Raw genomic sequence first — 19911 nt, 5'->3', positions numbered from 1 at the left:
CAGCTTCTCTGTGGAAATGCTAAATCTCAGGACATTGTATTTTTCTTTGATATTGGTGCTTTGTTGAGAGTCTTTAATAGAGGTCATTTAAATTTTTAATATGCACAGTGTACACAATGAAATATTAATACTAATATTTTTGATGTTGTAGAGCATCTCATTTCTGTATGATTTAAGATATATATGTATAGATATTTAAGTACATATAAGTATATATAACAACAGTAAAATGCCCATCTTTAAAACAGTACATACCTAGCTTAAAAATAAGTACTTTTTCAAAAATAAAAATATATGTATATATACATACACATATTTCATGTCCTTTGACCCGTAAATTCCAGATTTATATTTTAATAAATTTATCACTTATTATAAATTGAACTCCTTTTAAACCCTATAAATGAGCTCCCTATAACAAACCAAGTCTAAAATAAGAGCATAAACATCCTAATATCAAGTCAGGGAACAAGAAAAAAAACATTTAATCATTTACTCTTAAAAAATATTGTGGAGTATTTTATTTGCTGTGCTTTGTTTTGCTTCACCCTCAAGGTCAAAATCATTTGCTATAGTAGAGAACATTTTTAAAAAGCAAGAAATGTTGCATAAATCCATTGAGGAGGGAAAATGCTCTTACCATCAGTGTTATAGTTATTAAGTGGTTATTGAATGCCCTGGTGTAAAAAACAAAGTGGATGCTTCAGATACGATATGGCCCCTGCATTCTCTCGGCTCACTTTATGAAGTCAGCCTGCCAAAAATACATGAACATTACAGGTCAAGGCAGAATTTAGCTTGAGAATCATGTGTGAAAATATACATATTTTCAAATAAATTAGCTCATTGAGAAATCAGTTAAATCAAAGGTTGATTAATGGCTTAATAAACACGAAAATAGATTTTTTTAAATCGTCTGTTAATCTCAAAAACTGTAAGAACCTAATGCTTTATTATTTTAATGGTGAATTTCAAAACAAAATTAAATTTGAATTTAAAAACAAAAAAAAAGGAAAAATCAGTTGCACTCATTTTTGCTGTTATCCAATTTTTTTAGTATTTTATTAGAGATGGATTCTTGCCATCATCTAAAAATCATTTCCTTCTATTTTTGAGTAATTGTGTTATTACTCCAATGAAATAAAGAACTCAAAGCCAACAACTGATTTCAACAATGAAAAATACAAGAATATATTGATAAAGATACATAAAAATGGTTGTGAGAGTTTTAATACCATTCTCTTAGCCTGTGATAAAACAAAGAAAAATTAAATAAGGACACTGATTATTTGAATAATATAAGTAATAAAAGTAAATATATCCTGAATGTATACATTATCTCAAAATTTACCTATGCAGGGTTTTCATATTTTCTTTTTTTGGAGACTTCTTATTTTCAAGTGCTCGTGTATATATTTATATTAATTAACAATATACTAGATAGCAAAGTAAACCTCAGTAAATTCACAATAGAAGATATCATATAGAGTTATCATCTAATCACAATACAGTTAAACTACAAATTAATAGTAAAATGATAGAAAAATTCTAACAATTTGAAAATTAAGAAATTCCCTCCTAAACAAATATTGAGTTAAGGAGCAAATAAAATACATAAATAGCTGTTTGGAGAATAAGAACATTCTCCATCAGAATCTATGGGATAGGACCAAGTAGTCATTGGATGTCTTAATGATGACAAGAATGATCAAGAAAGAATGAAAGAACATGACCAAAAACTTAGTTTGAGAAATTAGAATTTAAGCAAAATGAAGGGGATATAAGTAGAGAAATTAATTAATTATCAGTGTAGCAGATGATATTAGTATAGCAGTGGTCCTTAGAAAAGAAAACTAATAAAACACACAGAGTTTGGCATGGTTGGCAAGATCCTAAGATGACCCCGAAGACTCTTGCCCTTGGGTAATCCCCAGCCTATGAGTGCAGTTGAAATCTGATTATGAAGAGGTACCACTCCTGTGATTATGTTATGTTTATAGCCAAAGGGAGATTATCCTGGGTGTATCTGACCTAATCAGATGAACCCTTTAAGAGCAGTTTTCTCCCACTGGTCATGTAAGAGTAATTGAAGGAGAGAGAGATGCTCTGGGGAGAGAGAGATGCTCTGGGTGGCTTGGAAGAAAGACTGCCTATGGGGGCCTATGTGGCAAGGAAGTGTGGTGGCCTCCACTTACAGAATGGTTCAAGGCCATGAGCTAGCAGGACAGCAGGGACTTCAGCCTTAAAACCGCAAGGATATGAACTCTGCCTATAGCCCATAAGTTTGGTAGATCTTGAACCTCAGATGAGAACTGCATTCCCAGTCAACACCTTAGCTTATCCCAGTGAGACCCTGAGCACAGAATCCGGCTATGTGGGACCAGACTTCTGACCTAGAGAAACTGTGAGATAATAAATTGGTATTGTTTGAAGCTGCTAAATTTGTGGAAATTTGTTACACAGTAGTAGAAAACTAATACAAACGGGAAAAATTACATGTTAAGGAAACTCAAATGATTTTCTGTTTATAAAGTGCAATTGCAATCTGGTAAGAACACAAACACTCCGGCAGAAAAACAGGCAAAAGACAAGGATGATTGACAGAAGAAAAAAACATAACTGAAATGAACCTCAAGAATTTTTAACCTTCATTTTAATAAATTAATATTAAAGTAACCATAAAATACTTTGTACTTTTCACTTTGGCCAATAAAAAGGGGGACAAAGTAGCAAAGGAAAAGAAACAAAAACAGACAAATAATGCAATAATTCACTATGCTGATGAAAGGGTTCTAGGAGACAGAAACTTAACTCAGATCTGAGAATATAGTATCTCCCAATAAATGTTTAGTGATTACATGAATATTGCACATAGGACTAGTACAGAAGCTAACTTAAAAGCCCAGTTACATGTGAATGGTTTCTCTGTTTCCAAGGTGGGAGTAGCATTTATTTTTGCTTCTCCCATCCTCGCCCAGAGATGATCATGGGATTTTTCTAGACACAGACCCAGCACCTATGACTCATCTATGCACAAAGCAGCCATACCCACCCTGAGCACTTACTGCGTATCTCTCCCTGAGTCCAGGTTTCTCCCTGCATTGCCTTCTTATCATTTTCAGTATCACATCTCTCTTGTATCATTTCAAATCCTAAAAGACTACAGAGTGGTAGAACACTACAGCAAGAACTTTAGAGATCATTCCTTCATTTTACGTGTAAGAAACTGGCCCAGGGAATTATTTGGGCAAAACCATACAGAAAGTGAGAGGTTGAACCCCCATTATTAGGGGCTTTCTTCCCACTACTATGGTCTGATCCAGGAGAGGGGTGTAAAGATGAGGTTGTTGGTGACCCACAGGTGACTAACCTAAAAAACTAGGTTAGCTTTTTTTTTTTTTTTAAGAGCCAACCACATCTTTATTAGTCTCTGCAGCAGGGCCACTGGAGCCCCTACCTACAAGGGAATTTTAGCAGACACCAAAGAAATGAGGGGGAGTCTTTGTAGATTTTAGTCAGAAGGTGATTTGTCTTAAAGCATCACACCAGCTTCTGCTGGCAGGTGGATTGAAGAAAGGCTCAACTGAAGGCCATAGACTGTTTTAAAAGTTCTTGGAGGGGAGCCTGGGTGGTGCAGTCGGTTAAGCGTCCGACTTCAGCCAGGTCACGATCTTGCGGTCCGTGAGTTCGAGCCCCGCGTAGGGCTCTGGGCTGACAGCTCAGAGCCTGGAGCCTGTTTCCGATTCTGTGTCTCCCTCTCTCTCTGCCCCTCCCCCGTTCATGCTCTGTCTCTCTCTGTCCCAAAAATAAATAAATGTTGAAAAAAAATTTTTTAAATAAAAAAATAAAAAAAAATAAAAGTTCTTGGAATGATCAGCTGAGAAATGGTGAGAATTACAGATGTGACCTGGCTGTGTAAAATAGTTTACAACATCTACCGACTTCATATGTGAATAACCTTGCAACATGATAACAATTCATGCATATTTTCTGCATGCATGCAAAGAAAACAATGTACATAATGGGTACAGTGATGTGTGATAATGAAATATACACAGAGGCAGCACGTCCAATTAAAAAGAACTTTTTAAAGTTTATTTATTTTTGAGAGAAAGAGAGAGAGTGAGCATGAGAGGGGCAGAGAGAGAGGGAGAGAGAGAATCCCAAGCAGGCACCATGATCAGCACAGAGCCCAACACGGGGCTCGAACTCATGACCATGAGATCATGACCTGAGCCCAAAGCAAGAGTCAGACGCTTAACCATTGTGTCACCCAGACGCCCCTAAAAAGAACTTTTAAGTTAGGAGTTTTGAACCCTAACTTAACGACAGATTAACTGTGTGTGTTTGCCAGGTCAATTATACCAGTTGTACCATCTAGGTCCAGTTTTCTAATCTGAATGTAAAGTTTTCTAGGGTCATTTTCCATTTTGATTCTTATAAGCTTCTAGTAAAAAAAAAAAAATACAAAAACACAAAAACTTCAGAATAATTTATAAAATTTATTGTATTGGAAGTGTATGTTTTCCACATAGTGCAGCTTTCATGTTCTGCTGCCCACATAAGCATGGTTGTTGGTACTTAGCATAAGGAAGTTAAAACAGTTTACTTTTTTTCTTGAGAGAAAAAGAGAGGGAAAGGAGCATGTTTCTAACATAGTTCAGGGTAACATAATCAGGAGAGCGGTGGCCCATCACCTTCACGATATTCTGTTGGCTAGAAGGAAGTCACAGGCCCTGCCCACATGCAAGGGTGGGGAGTATTGGAGGGCGTGACAACAGTGGCCAGAATTCTAACACAAACTCAGAATTCTACTACCACGGACTGCCAGGTAAGTATTTTTTCAGACATAAAGAAGAGATATTGTTGCATATTGCTTGTCATATTGCCAATCCTTTTTCAGGTCTTTAGACTAAAACCTCTGAAAGAGCTTTCATTTTCTCAAACCACAAAAACACTCTCTCTCCAACTGATATAACCTCCCGGTTAGGGGTGGTGTTAGTGACAAATTCTAAAAATGTTTTATTTTTGTTTTTATATCTCTGTGCATTAGTTTGCATACAAGTTGTTTTTATCTAGGATTCTTAGATCTCAGGAATTTTTTCCACCTATCACCTTGTTTCCATGGAAAACCATGTTACTAAATTCCATATAATCTTTTTATATTCACCCACACTTTTTTTCTTCACCCACACTTTTTTTTCTTCCATTTTAGTATCTTCTTATTAAATTTGGGCATTCATTTTCCCAGGTTTTGATTCACCTCTAGTTTTTTAATACTTTTTAACAATTGTGGGCTTTTTTTAATGTTTATTGATTTTTTTATTTTGAGAGAGAGAGCACCTAGGTGTGCCCATGTGCAGCAGGGGAGGGACAGAGAGAAGGGGAGAGAATGGATCCCAAGCAGGCTCTGCACTGTCATCACCGAGCCTGACTCAGGGCTCCATCTCATGAACTGTGAGATCATGACCTGACCCCAAACCAAGAATCAGAAACTTAACCGACTGAGCCACCCAGGCACCCCAACAATTGTGTTTTTTAAACAAATTCTTTCATGTATCATGAATGTGTAGAGCACGTGATAATGGAACTGCTCTGCCTGGAACTTGCCTGGTTGGCCTTTATCTTCCTCCTAAGGTTGACGTCTCCGTCTCCTCAGAACATAGGTTGGAAGCCTCTCTTCCGTAAGAATGACAGACACTCACCTTTTATTGCAAGATGAATGTTATACATTTACACGATAATTGGTTGAGACTTTAACTGTACAATTCATCATCTGCAAAAACACCGTTTCTCTAAATTCTGAAGTACGTCACTGACTAAGTAGAACTAAAAGCGTTACATACTTAAGTTTCATCTTGGTGCCCTTCTCTCTTGTCTTTGTTAATTAACGGTCTTATGTTTGAATGAAAGGTTTTGGTGCCTTTATTTATTAATGTTTTTATGTATTCTAATCTATTTTTTATTTAATACATTTATTATCTAATTCATTAATTTTTAAATTTTATTTATTAATGTTCTTTATTTAGCTCATCAGTCAAAATCCTCGTTGCCTCCCATGTAACACTTCAGCTCAGTTTTTTCTGTATCTGTTTCACTTTGTTTGTTTTTCTTTCCTCTCTCACATTTAAATACTCCTTGATTTACATCATACATAAACTGCTAAAAAAAGCACTGACATTTCTCTCTGGTTAGCATCGTTTATCTCTAGTAGATTATCTAGCCTGCACCCACCTGTCTGTGGTTTGATCTTGCTAACATTCACTTGTCAGTTTATCCGATTTTATTTTGACTTGAAAGTTGGGGCAAATTTCCCTGACTAGTAAGGGAATCGGGGACTATCCTCCCATGATACGGCTTACCAGGCTTCCTTTGCAAAATGCTGATTATATAAGTTATTTAAGCCAAATACGAATACAATTTTTTAAGTCTAATTTGTTGGGCGCCTGCATGGCTCAGTCGGTTAAGCTTCTGACTGTGTTTCAGCTCAGGTCATGATCTCATGGTTTCATGAGTTGGAGCCCCGTGTTGGGCTCTGTGCTGACAGTGCAGAGACTGCTTGATATTCTCTCTGCCCCCCCCTCCCCCGCTCATGCTGTCTCTGTCTCTCTCAAAATAAATAAAACTTAAAAAAAATGTTTTAATAATAAATAAATAAATAAGTATATAAAATCTAATTTGCAATCCTGTCCCACTCCTGAAAGGTACAGGAATTCCTTCTAGATCTCAAACATTAAACTGCTTCATCTTGAAAACTGATAGACACTTACATGAAAATGTTACCTTAGGCCTCTTGTTCTAGCCTGTGCTATCATTGGCAGTTGTGCAGCATCACTTTGGCATGGGCCACACTTACAATTTATCATCTAGGATTTCCAGTTTAGGTTTTTTCAAAAAGGACAGAGATTTTAAGAACCTTGTGAAGCAACCTGAATTTAGCGTCCTTCTAGAAATGCATATCCCCAGTACCCCCTCCTTTTTTAAAAAACAATTATTCACACCTAATTTTACAAGTTTTGTTTTCATTTGTATGTATATGGTTGGGGGAGATTTGCCTTTATTAAACTTATGCAATGAATTCAACTTAGTATTTATGGATGCAACAAAACTAACTTTCTTTCACTCGTTTTATAAAATTATTTAAGAGTAAATTACACAATTACGCTAATCTAAAGTGGTACAAATTGATTTGAAAACAAACATAACTTATTTTTTGTTAATGTTTATTTATTTATTTTGAGAGAGAGAAAGACAGAAAGAGAGCATGCCAGGGAGGGGCAGAGAGAGAGGGAGAGAGAGAATCCCAAACAGGCTGCACACAGAGTCTGACAAGGGACTTGATCTCACCACCACAATATCAAGACCTGAGCTAATGTCAAGAGTTAGATGCTCAACTGACTGAGCCACCACGTGCCCCCAAACATAACTTATTCTTGATAAGTAAACAACTCTCCTGATGAAAGCAGAAATGCACAGGTGTGATACAATAGAACCAGCTGAGCAATTTCAGCACACCAAGCTATCAGTCATTGTGTTTTACAGAGAATGCCAACTGTTGTTAATGTAGTAAGTCAATTAGAATAAAGGGAGGTTAGATTTAAAAAAAAAAAAAAGTAGTATGGGCCCAAAGTGTTGTGCAAACAAAGTGGTAAAGGGGGTTTAGATGAGAGTAATTATTATTCTTCCACAATGATGGGCAAAAATAACCACTATAAGCTACAGCCAGAAAACATTAAGAAGTTCACCTTGACTAAAATTAAGCACAGCTACTGTGAAGGATAGATTTGGAAAATTTGGTTGGAGTGCTAAGTTGGAGACAAAAAGCTTCATCTGGCAATAAAATATGAAACAGAGGTATTCATTCACCAAATATTTATTGGGCACCTAGCATAGAGCAGGCTTCATGGTCCACAAAGTTCTAGAATTACGTGAGGCTAGAATGAGGGTGATAATTATTATGGATAGCTTTCCAAAGAGGTGACAAGGATGAACAGAAAGCTCATAAGAATTTGGAAAATGAGAATGAGAGAAGGGTTATTTCAAAAGTGAAATTTAACAAATTTGACTATAGATTACTGTCAATTTTGGAAAAGAGTAAGAATAAATGAGAGTTGGAGTCCGTTTGTTCAAAGAATGATACTACAAACAACCAGAATCAGAAACTTGGTTAAAGGAGTAAGTTCAGGGGGTGCCTGGGTGGTTCATTTGGTTGGGCATCAGACTCTTGATCTCAGCTCAGGTCTTGATCTTAGAGTTGTGGGCGCAAGCCCTGCATTGGGCTCTGTGCTGGGTGTGAAGTCTACTTATAAATATAAATAAATAAATAAATAAATAAATAAGTCATGACTTTGAGAGCATGTTGATTTTGAGTAACATTAGGCACACTTCTACTTTCTCAACAGTAGTTCAGGCAGACTGTAGAATATACTTACATTGCTTGACAAGTGTTTGGAAACTAATTTGTAAGCATCTATAAAATCGTTGTCTATACCTAGTAACTGGTACCATATACAAAGTTGAGTTGTCAAACAATAGATTATTTTATTTTATTTTTTTAAGTTTATTTACTTTTGACAGAGAGAGAGAGAGAGTGCGAGCGTGAGCTAGGGAGGGGCAGAGAAAGAGGGAGACAGAATCGAAGCAGGCTCCAGTCTCTGAGCTGTCAGCACAGAGCCTGTCGCGAGGCTCAAACTCGCGCTATGAGATCATGACCTGGGCTGAAGTCAGATGCTTAACCGACTGAGCCACCCAGGAGCCCCAACAATAGCTTATTTTAAAGAATATTCTTAAGAATAAAGTTTGATGTATTGGCAATAGCACTCTCATCTGTAGAAAATCTGAACTAGTTAGACCTTTAGAAACTGTGCTAAAAAAAAAAGTAGCAATTTATTTTATCATCATCCAGGCAAGTCACCTCAAAGGAGGCTATTTAGGGAGCCATTGGGCATTTGATAAAATTAATTTCATGTTATGTAGGTTCACATCTTTTAATCTTAACACTCACAATTGCTCGTTGTAAATCTGAAATCTAGGTAACTAACAATGGTATTTAGTAATGGATATGAAGTTTGATATGGAGCCAGATATCTGGCATCATATGTGAAGAACTGTGATTGTTAAAAGGTAGATTTGTCCAAAATTCTTAAAGACTTTGCAAGTATTCCTTTAAAAAATTTCCCTGTGAGTTAAAGTAATACTATATAGCAAAGAGATTTATTATTGCTTGCACATAAGTTATTATTATGGCATTTGCCCTAGGAAAAGGATGTAATTAGTTTGGCAGATTTACTGTAAACAAAGAATCAAATAGAACTCATGTCTACAGCTACCAAAAAGCTCCCATGAAGATACTGAATACTTACATTACATAAAATTCCATTATATTTGTATTATATAAAATTCCAATAGTTTGTGGTGTTAACAGGTATCTTCATTTTGTTTTAGTGTTTCACTTCAAGAGTGAATTGTAGATTCTCTTCACCTGTTAGACTAATCTTGCTATTTTGCTCTATGGATTATTTTCAGTTTTAAATTGATGGAAAAATTGTCAGAGTGTCAATACACTGTTTCGGAAACAGCGTGGTCACACAAATGACAGAGCATGGGCTTTGGGCTCAGGAATAATTCTCCTCAAATCTTGGCTTCCTCATTTACTAGTTATGTAACATTAGACAAGTTATTTCACCTGGGCCTCAGTTCCCTTATCTGTAAAATGAGAACAGTTATACTAACTTTCCTTACCCCTCACCCTCCCTCTGTGGCTTCTCTAATTCTTAGGAGAGTGGTTTGCTTAATACATGTTTCTGACGGTCATTTGTAACTTCACAATATAACAATTTGATTTCATGCTTACATGTGAATTATGGAAAAGGGAATACCATAACATTTCCTTGCTTCCTTTTCTTACTCAATCCGTCTTTTGCTCTAAACTTAAAATCTCTTCACTTCAAGGAGAATCCAGCATCAGTTCATAGCACTAATCTTTTCTTCCTAGGCTATTACTAAAATTAAAGTGATTTACTTTTTATGTCTATCTCATGCACAGAAACTTAATGAAAGCAGTAGCTCCTCTGAAGGCAGCACTGTAGACATTGGCGCACCTGCAGAAGAACAGCCTGTAGTGGAACCTGAGGAAACCCTTGAACCTGAAGCCTGTTTCACTGAAGGTAAAGAAAATGACCCTCATGTTAATCTTCCATTTATAGAATGTGGGGTGTTTTTTTTAGCTGTGATCACCCAAGATGGATCATTCATAATATAATAGAACCTTAGTAGATCTATTTGAATTACCACTAATAGGCTAACAGTTTTCAAATCTATTGTTATTTTTGGTTATCTCTGCCCACTATGTGTAAAAGAGCATGACAATAGAGAAGAATATTTTATTCTTTTATTTTATTTTTTTTTTAGTGATTGCAGTTGACAAATTTTATTGCTACCTTTTTTTTTTAATATATGGAATTTATTGTCAAATTGGTTTCCATACAACACCCAGTGCTCATCCCAAAAGGTGCCCTCCTCAATACCCATCACCCACCCTCTCCTCCCTCCCACCCCCCATCAACCCTCAGTTTGTTCTCAGTTTTTAACAGTCTCTCATGCTTTGGCTCTCTCCCACTCTAGCCTCTTTTTTTTGTTTGTTTTTTTCCTTCCCCTCCCCCATGGGTTCCTGTCAAGTTTCTCAGGATCCACATAAGAGTGAAACCATATGGTATGTGTCTTAGAGAAAAATATTTTAATGTGATAAAAAACAAATGACTGATTTATATTTTTAAAAGTAAAATGGTGATTTCACAATAAGTGGGCATCTTTTTTATTTTTGTTTCTAGAGAGAGGGGCATAGAGGGAGAGGGAGAGAGAGAATCTTAAGCAGGCTCCACACCCAGTGGGGAGCCTGTTGCGGGGCTTGATCCCATGACTGTGAGATCATGACCTGAGCCAAAATCAAGAGTGAAACGCTCAACTGACTAAGCCACCCAGGTGCCCCACAAGAAGTTGGCACCTTAAATACTAGTCAAAATTCTCATACACAGAATTTGCCTTAAAATAGCTTTCTGGGGGTGCCTGGATGGCTCAGTTGGTTATGCTCCTGACTTTGGCTCAGGCCATGACCTCAGGATTCCTGAGTTCCAGCTCCGCATCGGGCTCTGTGCTGATAGCTCAGCACCTAGAGCCCACTTCATATTCTTCAGTATCTCCCTCTCTCTCTGCCCCTCCCTCACTCTCACACTTTGTCTCCCTGTCTCTTTCTCAAAAATAAAAACATTAAAAAAAATTTTTTAAATAGCTTTCTGACAAAGTTCAATGAGCTGCAAATGCTAAACTGTATTTTTTAACAAAATCACCATTTTCCAATGCTCATTGGATGAAGCAGGAAATAAGCAGTACCCCATACCTGATACCTGAACAGTTAAGCTGGTTGAGCCTGGTACAATATGGACAATAGGTTTAAGAGCTTTGTCTTCCCCGTGACTAGTATTTCCCATGGTCTGATTTTCTTGGGAATTTGAGTTTTAAAGATATGAATATAGTGCTCACTTCGGCAGCACATATACTAAAGATATGAATATATTTGCATATTCTCTATATAGTGATCTCTTCCTCATAGGCCTGATATACATTGTTTCCTTATATTTCCTATATAAATTCCACATGTCACCCAAAGTCCTTCTCAAAACTACCTTCATCTGACCATGGTGTAAAAGAGATTATTATTCCTCTGAACAGCTATAATAAATATATGCATTTAATTCACCTGATGATTGTTCATATATTATCTTGTGAGAGCTTTCTTCTTTCTGTTTTGAACTGTTATATGTATCTTTACTGTCTTTTCTCCTCCCTGCCTTTCTTCCTCCCCTATCTCCCTCTTCTTCCAGCATACTTGACTTTTTCTTTTTAATTTTTTGTTTTTTTGTCTTGAGGTAGGGTTCCTGTGTTTATATCTTTTCTTGAAAACAAGAATGTAAGGTTCTTGGTGGCAAGGTCCATGTTCTGTATCTTGTGTTTCTTTTTATCTTTTTTTTTTAAAAGTGACTTTTTCTTTCATGATGCTTACAAAGGCATTCGCAGATATCTGTTGATTTAATTCTTATTTTTGAGTAAGTAAAGCAGTATAAAGAAGGAAATGACAAATCAAAGCAGAACCAAGCAACCGCATTTTAGTGGACTAAATTAAGTTGAAAATTATGTGAGTTCTTTTAGGAGCACCACAAGAAAACTAAACAGTAACAAACATTGTCGGGAGAGATCTACATTACTATTCCATAACCTCCTTAAAAAGGAAGTTTTCTGGGGTGCCTGGGTGGCTCTGCTGATTAAGCATCAGGCTCTTGACTTCGGCTCAGGTCATGATCTCTCAGTTCATGGGTTAGAGCCCCATGTCACTCTGAGCTGAAAGCACAGAGCCTGCTTGGGATTTTCTCTTTCCCTCTCTCTCTGCCCCTTCCCAGCTTGCATGCTCTGACTCTCTTTCAAAATAAATAAACTTTAAAAAATATAAATAGAATAAATAAAAACGAAGTTTTCTCTTTATTATTAATTTCTACTTTGAAGTCCTTTACTAGAGTGACTACATTTGTGCTTTACAAAGTTCTCTCTTGGACAATGAGTAGAAGCAGAAAAAGCAGGTATTATTAGCCAGGGAACCATTTAAAGAGGCTGAATAATTTTCACAATGTCAAAGAGCACAGCTAACAAATGTGCTCTTATTACTCCAGGCTTAGAGAATTATCCTAACAAGGTGGAGATGGTAACTGTAGTGAAAAGAGGAATCAGGGACATGCCAAAGAATATTATTGGAGCAGAAGTTACTTTAGCGACTCCTGTTTGAATATTATGCTTGCAGGCTGCGTACAAAGATTCAAATGTTGTCAAATCAGTGTGGAGGAAGGCAGAGGAAAACAATGGTGGAACCTGAGAAGAACGTGTTTCCGAATAGTGGAGCATAACTGGTTTGAGACCTTCATTGTTTTCATGATTCTCCTTAGCAGTGGTGCTCTGGTGAGTGAACATTAAGCAAAAGTGGTACAATATTAAGTTTAAAATAATCTCATACTGATGACTTACTAATCTTTCTATTACACTGTTTTACTATCCAATGCATTTTTTCCGAAACCCTCATTCTACATCCAATTTCATTTTCATGGCGTCAGCCATCACCTGTTTGGCAAACCTTAAACTGTTATCTCTACTTATGACTTCTTCCTTAAATACACATATATCTCAAATCCATCCAACCATCCATTCACTCACCCACTCATACCCACACACCCCCTCTCTTCTACCTGTCTTCAACACATTTTTAATTACCCCCACATCATATCTTCCAGATTTTAGACTTAATGTTTCAACTATTTATTTCTGGATTTATTTTTCTATGTATATGTATAATTTCTGATAAGCTATTTATTAATTTTTTCTTATTCTTAAGTAGCCTAGAAAATTTGTCCCTCCAGCTTATTCATTATAACCAAGGAATATAAATGTTCAATTACTCAAATTTTAATAAGAAAGTAAACATGGCAACTTCAGTGTAGTTAAAGGAAGCCCTGTGATGGTATAACTTCTAAATTCTTACGAACCTTGTTTCTGAATGGTATTCTTATTATTTCTTTATGGACAGTCATTAAGTCCTTAGGGACTACTTCTCTGTCCCTTTTAAATTGTGTCCACTGTTCTTACACTACTCAAGAAACAATGAATGTTGGTAACAAAAAATATTGGGCAGCATGCCTAAGATTTGTTTCTCTGTATACGAAGATGTTTTTTATATCGAATTAATTTATATTGGTATGAAAATCACTTACAAAAATATAAAGCATAACATATAGATAACATTTTAGAAAACACTGACGCAAATAGAATACTTAAGCCATAAGATGACTGATAAGATAGATGATAGATAGATAGATAGATAGAGAGAGAGAGAGAGATGACGGATAAAATGAGCTTGCCTGATTGAAATACAATTACTTAAGTTTCTTTAGCTTATGTTTATAATTAGAACATAAGCCTATATTCTCCCGCATATTCTCTGATGACGTAAACTTATTTTGCATGTCACTTTAGACAAGAAATAGTCTTTTGCCTCTGAAATGAATGTGAGACTCAGGTGTAAAGTATAAAGAGTTCATATTAGAAGGACACATATTGCAACATAAATGGGAAATATTTTCATCTTGTTATCATGGTCATGCTACATCTCTGCTAAGAAACATAAACTATCAACAAAATGTAGGGGAGGGCGACAAATGAGCCCAACTACGTAGTAAAATTGGGCTATGTGATGATTGATTACAGTTTCTGCTTTATGAAAAATATAAGCCTTCACTTTTTATTTCTTCAACCTTTTAATGGCAAAAAAATCAACTGGAGGAAGCAAAAGAAATGAAACAAAAGAAATATGTAACTTCAAGTTGGGGTGGCACCATCCCCATCCCCAGGATATAACATCAGATGTTTCCTGAACAAGTCAAATTAATTCATGAGAATTATGCTTTTACCTCTTTCTTCTGGCTATAATATTGATGGAGAGTATAACTTTCCCCTGATTCATTAAAAGATCTTTGAAAGGGGAAAAAAAAAAAAAAAACAGCAATAGCTACTATTCCTCTGCCCTCCTAGTCCAACAGAATGTCATATGTATACATATAAAATCAGGGAAAATATATTTATGATCAGAAAAATAGCTCATAGAGTATACTAGTTTTAGAAAGCTAAAATATATCACTTTTCTTTATAGGCATTTGAAGACATATATATTGATCAGCGAAAGACAATTAAGACGATGTTGGAATATGCTGACAAGGTTTTCACTTATATTTTCATTCTGGAAATGCTTCTAAAATGGGTGGCATATGGCTATCAAACATATTTCACGAATGCCTGGTGTTGGCTGGACTTCTTAATTGTTGATGTAGGTATCCTCCACATCTTTGTCTCACTTCCATGGTAGTTTGTCTAATCCGTATACTGATTCTAAAACAGTCAATCTCTGACCACTGTGCTGAGTTGACAGCATATGCTACTTAATAGACAGTAAACTAATTCACCGAATCATAGTGTTGTAGTTTTTAGAAGAAATAGGCTAGTTTGTATTGGTTCAGCCTTGGGGGGGAGGGGCGGGGGGGGCGGGGGTGGTAAGGAATTATGGTGGCTTTTGGGTATGTTGTTTAAATTCCTTATATTGTGAGTCAGATAGACTTGCATTTGAGTTCCAGCCCCATTGCTGATGGGTTGTGTGCCACTGAGTAAATTACTTGGCTCCTGACTCTAAAATGGTGATATTAGTACATACAGTAATAAAGGCACTCAATAAACACTGATGATGGTGAGAGCTACCGTCACTTTTTAAAAAATTCTCTTTGATCTACGCAAAGTTTTTAAAGGGTAGATTGTATAGATGATACTCTGTTAGAGGCAGTGAAGTGTACAGACTGTAGGGAAAAGCTCTACTTCATGCAGCAACAGGAGTTTCCGTGGGATGTAGACTCAACTTGCAACAGGCCTGTAATGTACCAAACAGCCCTTCACAGAATTTACATGCCCAATCATTAATAATACTTCATCTACCCTAAAACAGGTGGCTGCCTCTGGAGATTTATTAAGCAAAATGTTTCATGCTATCAGTTTGACATAATTTCAGCTTTAGAAAAGTGTGTCCGAAATATCGCAGACTTTGTAGGCAACAGTTTTATACCCAAAAGATAATAAATGACAATAATAGATAATAGATAATAAAAGATAATAGATGACATAGTCCAGCAGGACTATGCAGGTTTGCTGTGGAAAGTATTTCTAGAGCTAAAAGTCACTCATAGGTTATATCTCTTTACTTCTGAACAAAGGCAAAGCCAGAGCTATTTAAAAAGCTTAATAATGTTACTGTGAAATGAATAAATTAAGAAAAACCTCAAAAGAATAATTGCTTCATCATTACAAAAGAAAATATTTCTAACATCGAGGTTTCAAGCATTAGAAGTTATATCATATTTCAACTCCCCAGATTTTTCACACTACATCTTAAATATAAATATAATTTTACCTTTTTGAAACTTCCTGAGCTTTGCTTTTCTCTATTATGATTATTGCATGTCTGAAATTTTAATGAAAGACTGATGATTATATTTATTATTATAATTTGAGTTTTTTAATTGTCAGCTTATAAGCACTTTATTTTTATTTATTTTTTATTGTAGTTGACATGCAATGTTACATCAGTTTCAGTTTGATAAAGTATTTAGAGAATTAGCTAACATTTTTATTTCTTAGTACTTGCGTATTTCATACAAATTATGTAAATTCATTGATTTATTTATTTGGTAAAGATTTATTGTGGCCATTTTCAGCCAGGTAACCATGGCAGAAGCTATAAGTTAGCATAGAAAATTTTGAGGAATTTCATGATGGAATCACATGTGAAGTTATATTGTTTACATAAGGATAAACTTTAGGGAATTGAAAACAGAAGGTTTTAGCAAGACAAAAAAAAATCACTTTCAAAAATCAACTGTGAAATCAATGTGCCAAGTTATTGCTTTCTGAGAGTATCAGTTATAATTAGTTGAACATACAATGCAGGATTAAGATTTCACGCTTTTTCTGATACAATAGCAGTTTCTGTATTTTATTACTAACCATGCAAAACCCCAAATTCAGCAACAACTTAATAAAATAAAGGACGGATATGGGGTGCCTGGGTGGCTCAGTCAGTTAAGCATCCAAATCTTTATTTTGGCTCAGGTCATGATCTCATGGTTCATGAGATTGAGCCCCATGACAGGCTCCACACTGACAGCATGGAGCCTGCTTGGGATTCTCTCTCTCTCTCTCTCTCTCCTTCTCTCTCCCTCTCTGTCTCTGTCTCTCTCTGCTCCTCCCCTGCTCTCTCTCTCTCTCAAAATAAATAAATAAATTTTAAAAATAAAATAAAATAAAGGATAACCAATGACATTTTCTTATACCTCAATTTCTTCCTTTTTTAGAATTAATTTTTATCATTTTTCTAATTGCCCAACCAATTTATTAGTAATAAATTTAGTTGAATGTATTCAACTTATTTACTAGTTGAGCAACTAATAAATTACATGACATTTAAGGTTTTTTATTCAGCTAGATTTAATTAACATACTGAAAGCTACTTTCTTTGCATCAAACTGAAAATACTTCCTTAAAATTTTAAAAGGTGCAATGATTTATCTTCTTTTAAAATTTTTTTTAATGTTTATTTATTTTTGAGAGGTGGGGGGGAGAAAGGGGGGGGGGGGGCAGAGAGAGAGAAAGACACAGAATCTGAAGAGGCTCCAGGCTCTGAGCTGTCAGCACAGAGCCCAATGTGGGGCTTGAACTCGCAAGCCGTGAGATCATGACCTGGGCCAAAGTCGGACACTTAACCGACTGAGCCACCCAAGGACCCCCAATGATTTATCTTCTAAGCAAAAATCATATTTATTATATTACATAGTAAATACTAATTGAATGATGATTTAATTTATTTATTTACTTACACAGGTTTCATTGGTCAGTTTAACAGCAAATGCCTTGGGTTATTCAGAACTTGGTGCCATCAAATCTCTCAGGACACTAAGAGCTCTGAGACCTCTAAGAGCCTTATCACGATTTGAAGGGATGAGGGTAAGGAAAAATGAAGGAACCTGAAGTATTACATGTAGTCAAAATTAAATTAAACTACATTAAATCAAATTTTATAAAAGGAAAACCCATGCATGCAAAAGGAATGGCAAATCCTTGCAAAAGTGCTACTTTATCATTTAATCTGTTGCATATTTACTTCTGGGTGATATGCAAGAGAATTTAGGCCTCCCTTGAAATGATACAATATCATTTATCTGCTGTGCTTATTAAAATGACTTTATTTCCTAATCTATTTTGGGAGTTTCCTTACAAACCTATATACAAAAAAAGCAGATGAACTATTAAAGTTCTAGGTGTAATGATATGATAATAATCAACTGAAGTGAATTCTACATTACGTGCTTCTCATTTGTGATGAACTAAATTGTACTTAACAAGTTTTATTGAAAATAATTGAATCACACATGTGCTTACGTATGAATAAAGGAAAAAAATTTTTAAATGTCAATTTTGTCTGTATAATGCCAAAGTGTGCATTATTTGAATATAGTCAAGGGTGGATACTAAATATTGGCTGAATTTTAAACTTTTAAAAATTTATGTTTAATATGGCCTCAATTTATAAATGCATTAATAATTTTAATTTATATAAATAGTAATAGTAGCTTAAAGATTATATTTAAATCCACACAATTTTTCAAAACTAAAACATTTATAACATAATGGACAGAAAATATCATTTTTATTTATTACTATAGATGATTCATAAATTAAGCATAACTCAAATTTCACTTGAGTCACACAAAATGTTATACTACTCCTTTTAAGGAAGGAGTTCAATTCAACCATTCCCAATGATTCATAACAGGTTAAAAATGTTGCCATTATTGACATACTATTTTCCATACCTTTTAAAATTCATGAAGCATTGATGTATAAGATGCAAAACATAAAAAAAAGTTCCTTCTTTAAAAAAATCAAATATTCTTTTACCAAAACAAAGCTACTGAATTAAGTGTGATTCAAAAACAAAACAAAACAAAACAAAACAAAACAAAACAAAAAACATTGCTTTTTTTTTTCTGCCTAAGGTTTAGTTGTTTATGGAAACTAAGCTTTACTGAAGACTTCCATCTACATTTTCTAGGTTTGTTGATGGCCTTCTGTGTTCTTTTAAAATAGAATTTATTGTAAATGTCACCTTTTGAGAACGTGAGACTTGTCTTTAATTTCCCTAACATATATAAAAAGTTTTTTTTCCTCATTAGAAACAATTTAACACAATATAATGCAGTCTTATTTTATTTCTCACAGAGATCTTCACATATTTACTAAAATGTAAAAGGAAATTCTCCCCAGGGTATGTAAACATTAAGTTTATTTTCCACTTAAAATGTCACTTTCTTTTGTTTCAGACTGGCAGTTTCAGTTCTTGAGAAAAGTATTATTTTTATACATTCTAATTGAAATCATATTGCCTGAATCAAAGTAATATCTTTTGAAAGTCTTCCGAAATCTGAACAATGATAAGTATTTGAAGCTGTTATAAACATTCCAAATTTAACCTTTTTTAAATGTATTAAATCCATGATCAAATGGCCAGATGTTCCCATGTTGAACACTTTATTTCCATTAGCAATGTTGGTCCTGTGGGTCTATGTTTTATTTTTTACAGAAATAACCTTATCTCTAATTATTGATCAATAATGCTTTTTATATTATAAGGAGAGGTTGACTTTTGCAACTGAGAATTTTAAAAACATAAACTTCTTATTGGTGCTGATAGGAGAGGAACTCAGCATTTAAATTATAGGATTTATGAATGTAATTCCTTGCCTCGTAATGACAGAATATACACAACCCTAAAATGGCTGATCATTTCAACACGTGTTTGGCATTGTAGAGACAAAATAACCCGATTATTAATTCTATTTTTGTGCTTCTGGTGCTTGGATTGTTTTACTTTGTAAAAATGTAAATATGGATAATGGTGAAGATAGAGATAATAATGATGATTATATTTGGGAAGTGATATTTCCCAGTGTGAATACATTCAGAAACTCTCATTTTATTCTTTTCCTTAGCAGCATAAAACCACAATAGCTGTGTCAGAGTATAAATCAAGCACTCATTTTATTTCTGTTGATTTGTCACTTTTTCAAGCATGTGCTTTTATGCAACATTACCAAACAAAGCATGTTGTATAGTGCTTGATAAGAAGTTAGAAAGGAATAAATTATCATCACGTTGCACTTTATGTTTTGCATGCTTTATGCACATTTCTGGCTGACAGCTTTTAAACATTTATTGTATTTC

At 35.0% G+C, this 19911-nt stretch overlaps 1 protein-coding gene across 6 annotated transcripts in view; it reads left to right on the top strand.

Moving 5' to 3' along the window:
• The window catches only part of LOC121030645 (sodium channel protein type 1 subunit alpha), a 150800-nt gene that overhangs the window by 112091 nt on the left and 18798 nt on the right, over nt 1-19911 (top strand). For all 6 annotated transcript variants that reach the window (XM_040475263.1, XM_040475268.1, XM_040475262.1 and 3 more), the window contains exons 18-21: nt 10046-10166; nt 12848-13002; nt 14744-14917; nt 17512-17634. In XM_040475263.1, the coding sequence (XP_040331197.1) occupies nt 10046-10166; nt 12848-13002; nt 14744-14917; nt 17512-17634 (573 nt within the window). The remainder of the gene's footprint in view (nt 1-10045; nt 10167-12847; nt 13003-14743; nt 14918-17511; nt 17635-19911) is intronic.

The sequence above is a fragment of the Herpailurus yagouaroundi genome, unplaced genomic scaffold (genome assembly GCF_014898765.1).
Source record: "Herpailurus yagouaroundi ecotype Mexico unplaced genomic scaffold, PumYag 140, whole genome shotgun sequence".
NCBI lineage: Eukaryota > Metazoa > Chordata > Mammalia > Carnivora > Felidae > Herpailurus > Herpailurus yagouaroundi.
Note: the sequence above shows the minus strand (reverse complement) of the source record. Positions and strands in the feature narration are given on the sequence as shown.